Raw genomic sequence first — 12,820 nt, forward strand, 5'->3', positions numbered from 1 at the left:
CACTTCTGTTTTTTATTTCTACCTGGTAGTTAATTGCACTCACCTGGTGTCCTAGGTCTGAATTAGCCCCTGATTAGAAGGAGAGGATGAAAAACAGAGGTGTTTCGGCCCTCCAGGACCGGAATTGAAGAATCCTGCGCTAGGCTATCTGCCGCCCTTTACCTTATCTTATTCAGTCCCAATTGTACATTTCACTGAAAGACTATTCTCGTGCGTCATTCGTGATTCTTACTAGAAGGAGCATGTCCATTAAACCCTTGTACCCTAATGTCTGTAATGAATGTACAATTTAGTTAATTCATAGCAACAATGTTGGTACAATATGTATTGTACTCTAGTCTAGTGTACTCACCATTGGTTTTGTTCTTGTGCTGTTAATATTTGTATAATGTCATGTTGTTATAAAGTAATTAGGCCTACTGTTTACTGCACTGGCAGGAGAAATATTGCATAATTCATTTCAAAGTGATTCACTGATTCACAGTGAATAGCATTAGTATGTCTTGGCCTAGGCTATGAGGGAGCAAGATACTGTACCTTTAAGTATTTGTAGTAATATAACATCCTATATAAAATACAATTGCTTTTTATTTCAGTAAAGGGTTCTTAAGATAAATATTTATTTGGCTTGAAAAGGGATGTTCTTGATCTCTTAATTGAAAGGTTGGTATTATTTTTACCCTCCAACAGTAATCTTTTTGCTGAGTAATGTCAAGGTCGAGGTAAGGAGTAGACCAAGGCGCAGCGTGATGAACAAACATGACTTTAATTAGTTAAAGCGTCAAAATACAAAACAAAACACGACTCGTGACGTCCACGGTATCAATGACCGAACACGGAACAAAAACCCACAAACCCAAAGGGAAAAACCTACAGTTTAAATATGGCTCCCAATCAGAGACAACCAGCCAACAGCTGACACTCGTTGCCTCTGATTGGGAGTCACTCAGGCAAACATAGAAAACAACAACCTAGAACCCCCAACATAGAAATAAACCACATAGAATAAACACACCCTGGCTCAACATAATGAGTCCCAGAGCCAGGGTGTGACAGTACCCCCCCCTAAAGGCGCGGACTGCGACCGCGCCTCAACTAAACAAACCAGGGGAGGGCTGGGCGGGCATACCTCCTCGGCGGCGGTTCTGGCTCCGGCCTTGACCACCACCCTCCAATACACCCCCCATAGTGCCCCTGGTCCAGTCTGGCCCCGCCGGCTGGAGCAGGACTGGACTTAACAGGAGCGATCCTTACCAGGCTGTCGACTCGCACCCCTGGCTTGGCGCGTGGAGGAGGAACGGGCCTTACCAGGCTGACGACTCGCACCCCTGGCTTGGTGCGTGGAGAAGGGACGGGCCTTACCAGGCTGACGATGCGCACCCCTGGCTTTGTGCGTGGAGGAGGAACGGGCCTTACCAGGCTGACGACTCGCACCCCTGGCTTGGTGCGTGGAAGAGGGACGGGCCTTACCAGGCTGACGACTCGCACCCCTGGCTTGGTGCGTGGAGGAGGAACGGGCCTTACCAGGCTGACGACTCGCACCGTAGGTTTGGTGCGAGTGGCAGGAACAGGCCGGGTCGGGCTGGCGACGCGCACCGTAGACTTGGTGCGGGTGGCAGGAACAGGCCGGACCGGGCTGGCGACGCGCACCGTAGGTTTAGTGCGTGGAGCAGGGACAGGCCGGGCTGGGCTGTCGACGCACACCGTAGGCTTGGTGCGTGGAGCAGGGACAGGCCGGGCTGGGCTGTCGACGCACACCGTAGGCTTGGTGCGTGGAGCAGGGACAGGCCGGACTGGGCTGGCGACGCACACCGTAGGCTTGGTGCGTGGAGCAGGGACAGGCCGAACCGGGCTGTGGAGACGGATAGGAGGCCTGGAGTGAAGAGCGGCCACCACCCGTCCTGGCTGAATGCCTACCCTCACACACTCTGTGTGAGGCATCCGCACAGGACGTACAGGGCGGTGTACCCCTGGCCTGGTGGCCTTCTGGATCCGCCCCCTTTTCTCCTCCGTCAGCCCCGTCGTCCATGCCGTGTGCCCCCCCCTAAAAAATTTCTGGGGTTGCCTCACGACCGTCCGACGACGACCCTGATCACGCCGTAGCTCCTCTCTACGGCGCGCCTCCACCGTCTCTTCTCCCGGCGCTTCCTCCCATGTCCAGCCCAAGAGCTGCCCCTGGACACGCTGCTTGGTCGTTGCATGGTGGGTTTTTCTGTCAAGGTCGAGGTAAGGAGTAGACCAAGGCGCAGCGTGATGAACAAACATGACTTTAATTAGTTAAAGCGTCAAAATACAAAACAAAACACGACTCGTGACGTCCACGGTATCAATGACCGAACACGGAACAAAAACCCACAAACCCAAAGGGAAAAACCTACAGTTTAAATATGGCTCCCAATCAGAGACAACCAGCCAACAGCTGACACTCGTTGCCTCTGATTGGGAGTCACTCAGGCAAACATAGAAAACAACAACCTAGAACCCCCAACATAGAAATAAACCACATAGAATAAACACACCCTGGCTCAACATAATGAGTCCCAGAGCCAGGGTGTGACAAGTAATCTCATCAGAATGCCAGATCCCCAACTTATTCTTCCTCTTGGAATCACAGCTGAGACCAAAGCATCCAGCTGATATAAATCTACAATGCTATACTTTATGGAGGACTTTTAACATTTAGACATCATATATCCCTGACTCATTGGCATCTGAAATGTACCGCAGTCTGATTTTGAGGTACCATTTATGGTCAAATGCTTGAATTCTGAAATCTTTCCAGGAGGTTTATCTGGACCTGGCTCAAAAAGATTGAACCTATTATATCAAAATATTATCATGCAACAACACCGTTCAACCCTCACCTTCTCTTTCCAGCAGATACAGCTAATCTAAAAACGCACATAGTAACACAAGAAAGCCCAGTTCAAGTGTAAAGGAGCCCATTGTTTTGACCATAATATGAAATGTTAGGCTGTAAATACAGAACACTTCATATAAACCTAAAGTATTGCAAGAAACACTCATTCAAGCAAACAATAGGTTACATTTCCAAATGGATTCATTAATTCAATTTAGAATAGAATAAATATTATCTAGACATGCAATAGAGAAGCTTGAAGGTTGCCCAAACCTCTGAAGGTTGTCCAGATGTTCACCATTTGACAATCACCATTTACTGTAAGTACTTGATTATAGGCTGCATGAATGACAGCCATAATAGTTACTTTAACCACAAGCTTTAATAACTGACTAATAAAACCAGATGTCCAATATAATAAATAAAACAAACCACAACAAATGTTCAGCCAAAGTATGGAACTCTATGTGCCAACAATATATGAGTAAAGGGTGAAAGACCTCTCTCTCTCTCCCTATCATTCTCTTCCTCTACTCTGTGAGTGGGTCTGTTTCTCCTCCTTCCCCTCCCGTGGACTCGTAGACACACCAGAGACTGGGCCGAGGGGGCGAGAGCCACAATATGAGGAGGGAGAGGAGAGGAGAGGAGAGGAGACATAGCCTAGCGGGGCATAAAGTTATGAGGAACGAATTTAGATACATCAACCATCACCTGTCTGACAACAAGTAATACATAATTTAGAAGATTTTTCTAAAGGCAAATACTGAACCAACTATAGGCCTATGTGGATTTTTAAATGGAAACTGAATCGGACATTCAGACAAATGAAATGGATTATGATGTGATTTGCAACTACCGGAATTGGATTGAATAAGGTAAAGACAACTCAAAAAATTATATAGCCTACTTCGAAAATGCGTATTTGTTGTCTTGGGTAGAGCCGTCTGTAATAAAGGGCTCTGGTCTTGGATATTCACTTCTGCGGAAGAATTGTCTAATGCTGGGTGGATAGCCTACCTATTCATCTGACCATTTAGCCTAGAGAATTTATTATCAATAATTAACAAGTCATCATTAGGCCTACACTACTCTTAAATCAGTCATTTCAGATATGCAGATGTCACTGTGTTTACAGTGGGCCTAGCCTAAGCCTGTTTGTCTAAAATAAAATAAAATTCAAATGTAAGTTATATTCTCTGATTAAATGTAATATTTGGAACTTGCACAAATATTTTCATAAAATAATACCTGCCACCTACATTTAGAAGGCCTAGCCTATTAGTTTTAGATTATGATGTGGTAGCCTTGGAATAACATTTTTAGAAAGCAAAATTAGGCAAAAATATTAAACAATATCTAAGCAACAATCTAAGGAAAGAAACCTCCAGTAAAAATGCAGCAGTCTGAATGAAATGTCCATGTGTCAGAGATATTAACAGAGATGTTATTTAAAGGGACACCTTAAACCCGGTGGGGCATGCGCCACAGCGGGGTTTCGGCAGGCCCGCCATAGTTCAACAGTAGCTCTTAACCCCGGTACTGGCGGAGCCAACATGTGTCATAGGCTTTTTTCTGCACTCTAGTTTTACCCCCTAGAGTCTGCTCTGATGTTACCGCATACAATTACAGTCACCACAATTACCACTACACGGAGAGCTATACGTTGGGTTGGATAGGTTATTTGGATTCACCTATAGGAAACCACGTTGCAAACAAGTCTATACTAGTGTGTTTATAACAATGTAGATTTCGCAATGTTTTGTTTAATAAAACAGTGGTTTTCAAACCTCATTTAATGCCCTAATAAATCACCGATTGCCAAACAAAACCTGATATTTTATTGCCTACAGCATGGGTTCCCTCTGTCTCCTGCCTTACTATTATATCCCCAGCCACCGCGGTGTAGCAAGCCGATGGAATTTCATAAACCGGTGAGGAATATGTTCTGTTAAGTTAAAAATGTGGTGACAGCGTGACGCCCGAGTCTCCGCATTCTCGTGCCCCCGGTGCGCAAATGCGCACGTTGACATAAATCTAGCAAGGGCCGAAAAACGCGTCAGCTTGCTTGCCTGCATGTTCAACTTCAAGAGCGCGCGGTGAACATTTTTATGCGTCGGTTCCCCATTTAGTTTCTTGCCATGAAATCGTTGCCCATCACCAGACGTGTGACCTTAACAGCAGTGCAGGGGGTTCATCAGTAGATTTATGGCCTACAATTGGCTCTATACCCCTACACAGAAAAGCCTATTAATTATTTTACGAAACAGTGTGAAAAAGCACTTTAACGTATCTAGAATTGAAGCTTTGCCAATACATCGACTCCTATGATGATGCCTTTCTAAATTGCATGTTACTGGGCCTACCACACAAATACATTGACAGAACATTAATCCATATGCCAAAAACAAAATACCCAAAAAGAGGCAGAATACAGTTGTGTGGTAAATAATTAAATGCAATAAATGGTTTTGAGAAGACCATTTTCGGTGTTTCACTGCTAATAAGTATAACTTTCTCCGCTCCCATTTTCCCTTTCTCAACCATGCTCCCCTCTTTCTACCTCCCCCCCACCCCCACTATCCACTCTCTTTCCCTACTTCTTACCATTGTCCACCACCAAAACCCTCCCATCCAGCCAAGTGGACTCAAAATAATAGTTCCTCTCCCTCTGACATTTATATAAACCCAGCTAACCTTCACACCACCACCATTTCAGAAGTCTCAACTAAAAAGTATGGATTTCTCTAGCTCCCTACCTCCCTCACCTTCTCCATCCTACACTTCCCCCCTCATCCCCAACTCCTCCTTCCCCTCCTCCTCTCCATCCATCTCTCATTCCCCCAGCCTGGCCTCAACAGCTCTCTTCTGCTCCCTCCTGTCCCTCCTGGCTCTCCTGGGCATTGGGGGGAACCTTTACACCATGGGCCTCCTCCTCAGACGCAGGAGAGGCAGAAGGAGCCGAGGATGTTCTAGATGCTGTTTAGGAGGGAGAGGAGTACCGTTACCATCCTGCCTCTCCTCCTCCTCTCCCCCCTCCCTCTCCCCTTCCTCCTCTCCCACCTCCTCCTCTTCCTCAACGTCCCTCCATCTCCAGGTGCTGAGTCTAGCTCTGGCGGACCTCCTCTACCTCTTCACGGCTCCCTTCATCGTGTACGACAGCCTGGCGGCTGACTGGGCGTTTGGGGAGCTGGGCTGTCGCCTCCTCTTCAGCCTGGACCTGATCACCCTGCACGCCTCCATCTACACCCTCACCGCCATGAGTCTGGACCGCTACCGGGCTGTGGCCAACCCCCTGGCCACCTCGTCCTCCCCCTCCTCGGGGCTGCTCCGTGTAGGCCTAGCCTGGGGCCTGGCGGTGGCCCTCAGCCTGCCCATGATGATCACCCTCCACCTGGAGTACGGAGACGAGGGCCAGCTGTGTGTCCCTGCCTGGGACGAGCAGAGCTCTAAGGTGTATATGAGCGTGCTGTTCTGTACCAGTATGATAGGCCCGGGGCTGGCCATCGGGGCGCTGTATGCTACTCTGGGCCGTCTCTACTGGGTGTCCCAGACCCGGCCCTGGGCCAGTGGTAGTGGGGGTAGCACGTCCTACCCTCCGCGAGCCCCAAGGCCCAAGGTCCTGCTCCTCATCCTGGGGATAGTCCTGGCCTTCTGGGCCTGTTTCCTGCCCTTCTGGGTGTGGCAGCTGCTGCCGCTATACCGGCCCGACATGCTGCGGACAGTACCGGTGGGTACCCAGGTGACGGTGAACCGGATCCTAACGGGGCTGACGTACGGGAACTCATGCGTGAACCCGTTCTTCTACACGCTGCTCACAGGGGGGAAACGAAGGAGGAACAGGCAGACACAGATGTCAGCGAATCAGCTCTGTCGCAAGAGCAGTCCGCAATAGTGTTAGTGACAACACAGACAGTCCGGTACAACAGACTGCACTGGGGGCTGGTGGGGGCTGCTTACAAACTGTCCGATTCAAACACCCCCGTCTCCCCATGAAATATCAAAGGGTATTTCACTGTGTGATTGTTACTCCATAAGAACTATACCAAAGATAACACTTTGTGTGCACGATTGTGATCGGACCATATTTCCTATTTGGAGATTAAAAATGTGACTTGGGCTGAGCGAAAATACTATCTCTGTTGTGTCAAAGCTTCAAAACTGTTTAAGAGAAATATCTCATTGATTGTATGAATTTTCTAAAATACATACACATACGGGCCATGAGTGGAGTATGACAACAGGGAAGCAGAGTTTGTGTGTTATGTTATCATTTAGGGGGCTTTCGTGGACCCGTGCATTTCCAGTAAAATGACGACACTCTTCTATAAGTCTGGAATGCCATCAAAGAAAATGTTTTGCTTTTGAACAGCAACTGATTGTCACTGGTCATGACATATTTGGAGATTTTTCTTTAAAAAGTTGTTTATTGACACAGAGAATGATGTTTGAGGGGGTAGAGAGGACCTTGTGTTATGCACCCGTAAAGCTTGATATGCTTTTAAAACTACAGACCTTTTTCTATTATCAATACCTGCATGTTGGGTTTGGAGTTTTATTTTGTAATGAACTGTGCAATGCTTTGCATGGTGATGATGACACCTGTATTTATATCCAGTTTGATGTGTATAATATTATATAATATATAACCTGAAATAAAAAACATGCTTTATATACTTGAGTCTATGTCACAGGTTTTTTGTTCCATAGAGGAGAGGATGTGTTCCTCCTTGACCCCTCAGAAAAGAACACATAACTGAAAATGCAGATCTCATCCCCACGGTTTTATGGTGTTTATGACCATAGCAGATGAGGAGAGGGGAGAGAAAGAGAGATAGCCAGAGAGAGAGAGACAGTGAGAAAATGAGGGATGGTCAGAGAGAGGGAGCAAAGCAAGATGTAGAGGGAAGGAGGGGGACAGAAGGCGAGAAGGAGAAGGAGAAGGAGAAGGAGCGACATAAAGAGAGAGAGAGAAAAAATCAGTGAAGGGTTGGCCAAGAAGAAAGGGCGGAGTGGAAAAATCCCTGGGTTTGAGTTTGCACTCATACTTTTATTTGTGTGTCTGTGTCAGCGTGTCTGTGAGTCTCTCAGGTCTTCCTCTACCCCGTGTGTGTTCGTTGGGCAGTCTCTCTCTGTGTGTCTCCCTGTAGAAACGGCCTGTCTGTCTGTGTCTGGCTCAAACACTGACTGTACTGTACACCCAACAAAACCCTGCGGCTCTTTGATGCAGATGAGCAAATATTGTTGTTTGACAGAGAGGAGTGAGGTTTGGGGGGGTGGGAGGGATAAGGGGCTGGGTGGTGTTTGGGATAGGGTCTGGGTGGTGTTTGGGGGGTGGAGGTGTACGTGCGTGAAGGAGTTTGTTTAGAGGTATTGCGTGGGTGCATTTAAGAGAGGGGAGAAGAACAATGGACTTGGTGACGCAGGGTTAGAAAAACCGAGGTAATCAAACTAAATTATAGAGAGATAACATGTAGCATACCCTTTTAATATACAGTGCATTCGGAAAGTATTCAGACCCCTAGACCTTTTCCACATTTTCTTACGTTACAGCCTTATTCTAAAATTGATTAAATAAAAGAAAAATCCTCAGCAATCTACACACAATACCCCATAATGACAAAGCGAAAACAGCTTTTTAGAAATAGCTTATTTACATTAGTATTCAGACCCTTTGCTATGAGACTCGAAATTGAGCTCAGGTGCATCCTGTTTCCATTGATCATCCTTGAGATGTTTCTACAACTTGATCGGAGTCCACCTGTGGTGAATTCAATTGATTGGACATGATTTGGAAACGCACAAATCTGTTTATATAAGGTCCCACAGTTGACAGTGCATATCAGAGCAAAATCCAAGCCATGAGGTCGAAGGAATTGTCCGTAGCGCTCCAAGCTTTGAAAGGCTGGTCATGGCTCACATCAACAGCATTATCCCAGACACCCTAGACCCACTCCAATTTGCATACCGCCCCAACAGATCCACAGATGATGCAATCTCTATTGCACTCCACACTGCCCTTTCCCACCTGGACAAGAGGAACACCTACGTGAGAATGCTATTCATTGACTACAGCTCAGCATTCAACACCATAGTGCCCTCTAAGCTCATCACTAAGCTAAGGATCCTGGGACTAAACACCTCCCTCTGCAACTGGATCCTGGACTTCCTGACGGGCCGCCCCCAGGTGGTAAGGGTAGGTAACAACACATCTGCCACACTGATCCTCAACACGGGGGCCCCTCAGGGGTGCGTGCTCAGTCCCCTCCTGTACTCTCTGTTCACCCATGACTGCATGGCCAGGCACGACTCCAACACCATCATTAAGTTTGCCGACGACACAACAGTGGTAGGCCTGATCACCGACAACGATGAGACAGCCTATAGGGAGGAGGTCAGAGATCTGGCCGTGTGGTGCCAGGACAACAACCTCTCCCTCAACGTGACCAAGACAAAGGATATATATATTATACAAAGGAGATGATTGTGGACTACAGGAAGAAAAAGAGGACTGAGCATGCCCCCATTCTCATCGACGGGGCTGTAGTGGAACAGGTTGAGAGCTTCAAGTTCCTTGGTGTCCACATCACCAACGAACTATCATGGTCCAAACACAACAAGACAGTCGTGAAGAGGGCACGACAAAGCCTATTCCCCCTCAGGAGACTAAAAAGATTTGGCATGGGTCCTCAGATCCTCAAAAAATGCTACAGCTGCACCATCGAGAGCATCCTGACTGGTTGCATCACCGCCTGGTATGGCAACTGCTTGGCCTCCGACCGCAAGGCACTACAGAGGGTAGTGCGTACGGCCCAGTACATCACTGGGGCAAAGCTTCCTGCCATCCAGGACCTCTATACCAGGCGGTGTCAGAGGAAGGCCCTCAAAATTGTCAAAGACTCCAGCCACCCTAGTCATAGACTGTTCTCTCTGCTACCGCACGGCAAGCGGTACCGGAGTGCCAAGTCTAGGTCCAAAAGACTTCTCAACAGCTTCTACCCCCAAGCCATAAGACTCCTGAACAGCTAATCATGGCTACCCGGACTATTTGCACTGCCCCCCCACCCCATCCTTTTTACGCTGCTGCTACTCTGTTAAGTATTTATGCATAGTCACTTTAACTCTACCCACATGTACATATTACCTCAACTAGCCGGTGCCCCCGCACATTGACTCTGCAACGGTACCCCCCTGTATATATAGCCTCCCTACTGTCACTTTATTTTACTTCTGCTCTTTTTTTTTCTCAACACTTTTTTTTGTTGTTGTTTTATTTTTACTTTTTTTGTTTAAAATAAATGCACTGTTGGTTAAGGGCTGTAAGTAAGCATTTCACTGTAATGTCTGCACCTGTTGTATTCGGCGCATGTGACCAATAATATTTGATTTCATTTGATTTGAGACAGGATTGTGTCGAGGCACAGATCTGGGGAAGGGTACCAAAACATTTCTGCAGCATTGAAGGTCCCCAAGAACACAGTGGCCTCCATCATTCTTAAATGGAAGAAGTTTGGAACCACCAAGACTCTTCCTAGAGCTGGCCGCCCAGACAAAATGAGCAATCGGTGGAGAAGGGCCTTGGTCAGGGAGGTGACCAAAAATCAGATGGTCACTCTGAAAAAGCTCTAGAGTTCCTCTGTGGAGATGGGAGAACCTTCCAGATGGACAACCATCTCTGCAGCACTCCACCAATCAGGCCTTTATGGTAGAGTGGCCAGACGGAAGCCACTCCTCAGTAAAAGGCACATGACAGCCCGCTTGGAGTTTGCCAAAAGGCACCTAAAGACTCTCAGACTATGAGAAGCAAGATTCTCTGGTCTGATGAAACCAAGATGAACTCTTTGGCCTGAATGCCAAGCGTCACGTCTGGAGGAAACCTGGCACCATCCCTACGGTGAAGTATGGTGGTGGCAGCATTATGCTGTGGGGATGTTTTTCAGCGGCAGGGACTGGGAGACTAGTCAGGATTGAGGCAAAGATGAACAGAGCAAAGTACAGAGAGATCCTTGATGAAAACCTGCTCCAGAGCACTCAGGACCTCAGACTGGGGCGAAGGTTCACCTTCCAACAGGACAATGACCCTAAGCACACAGCCAAGACAAAGCAGGAGTGGCTTCGGGACAAGTATCTGAATGTCCTTGAGTGGCCAAGCCAGAGCCTGAACTTGTTGAACCCGATCAAACATCTTTGGAGAGACCTGAAATCGACGCTCCCCATCCAACCTGACAGAGCTTGAGAGGATCTGCAGAAAATAATGGGAGAAACTCCCTAAATACAGGTGTGCCAACTTGTAGTGTTATACCCAAGAAGACTCAAGGCTGTAATTGCTGCCAAAGGTGCTTCAACAAAGTACTAAGTTAAGGGTCTGAATACTTATGTATTTCTAAAAAACAGTTTTTGCTTCGTCATTATGGGATATTGTGTGTAGATTGATGAGGAAAAAAAACAATTTAATCAATTTTAGAGTAAGGCTGTAACATAACAAAATGTGGAAAAAGTCAAGGGGTCTGAATACTTTCCGAATACACTGCATTCAATAATTGACATGTTTAAAACTGATGTGATACCATTAATCCCAAACTATTCTAATAATCTCATCAATTATTTGATTCAACACAACGTTTAGTCATAACATTCTATAGAAATAATATAATAAATCTATCCATTTATATCATATCAGTTCTATCACCATACTATGGTTCTGTCCTCTGTATGATGTGACCATTAACTCCAGAGTTAAAGAAACAGAGACAGGAGGACACTTTATTAAATTCCAGACCCTCAGAGGTATTTGGCTTTAGATGGATGTTTGAGGGTTAACACTGATCCATCAAGTCAGCTTTTTAATTTCATTGCTGAAGGTAAAAGGCCTGTCTAATATTACATTACTGATGAATGATGTTTTTTCTCTGTCCATTCAAGTCATGTGGCATTGCAGGACATAAGGGAACAGTTTACATTTACACAATTGTTTCCTGGAGGAAAATCAGGGATGGTCATGCTTTTTCTATTTCAGTCAGGGGGAGTGTTTAGTATTGTTTTATTTAGTCCAGGGGAGGGTCATGTAATTTGTAATTGATTAAATGTCATTTTGGTCATACTGGAATATGTTCCGGGATTCTTCTGATGACGAGACCGTCTACAGGGAGGAGGTGAGGGCTCTGGGAGTGTGGTGCCAGGAAAATAACCTCTCACTCAACGTCAACCAAACAAAGGAGATGATCGTGGACAGTGACTGTACGTACAGTGAGGGAAAAAAGTATTTGATCCCCTGCTGATTTTGTACGTTTGCCCACTGACAAAGACATGATCAGTCTATAATTTTAATGGTAAGTTTATTTGAACAGTGAGAGACAGAATAACAACAACAAAATCCAGAAAAACGCATGTCAAAATTTTTATAAATTGATTTGCATTTTAATGAGGGAAATAAGTATTTGACCCCTCTGCAAAACATGACTTAGTACTTGGTGGCAAAACCCTTGTTGGCAATCATAGAGGTCAGATGTTTCTTGTAGTTGGCCACCAGGTTTGCACACATCTCAGGAGGGATTTTGTCCCACTCCTCTTTGCAGATCTTCTCCAAGTCATTAAGGTTTCGAGGCTGACGTTTGGCAACTTAAACCTTCAGCTCCCTCCACAGATTTTCTATGGGATTAAGGTCTGGAGACTGGCTAGGCCACTCCAGGACCGTAATGTGCTTCTTTTTGAGCCACTCCTTTGTTGCCTTGGCCGTGTGTTTTGGATCATTGTCATGCTGGAATACCCATCCACAACCCATTTTCAATGCCCTGGCTGAGGGAAGGAGGTTCTCACCCAAGATTTGACGGTACATGGCCCCGTCCATCGTCCCTTTGATGCGGTGAAGTTGTCCTGTCCCCTTAGCAGAAAAACACCCCCAAAGCATAATGTTTCCACCTCCATGTTTGACGTGGGGATGGTGTTCTTGGGGTCATAGGCAGT

The 12,820-nt window shown here is 46.5% G+C and overlaps 1 protein-coding gene across 1 annotated transcript; it reads left to right on the top strand.

Moving 5' to 3' along the window:
- Nucleotides 1–5,594: 5,594 nt before the first annotated feature.
- Nucleotides 5,595–6,752, top strand: LOC311140273 (urotensin-2 receptor-like; the record flags this gene model as incomplete). The annotated part of the gene is made up of 1 exon (XM_084175252.1): nucleotides 5,595–6,752. The coding sequence occupies one exon, from the start codon at nucleotides 5,595–5,597 to the stop codon at nucleotides 6,750–6,752; it is 1,158 nt and encodes a 385-aa protein (XP_084031378.1).
- Between the last annotated feature and the right edge of the window lie 6,068 nt (nucleotides 6,753–12,820).

The sequence above is a fragment of the Coregonus lavaretus genome (assembly GCF_964263955.1).
Source record: "Coregonus lavaretus genome assembly, chromosome: 13".
In the NCBI taxonomy this organism is placed as follows: Eukaryota; Metazoa; Chordata; class Actinopteri; order Salmoniformes; family Salmonidae; genus Coregonus; species Coregonus lavaretus.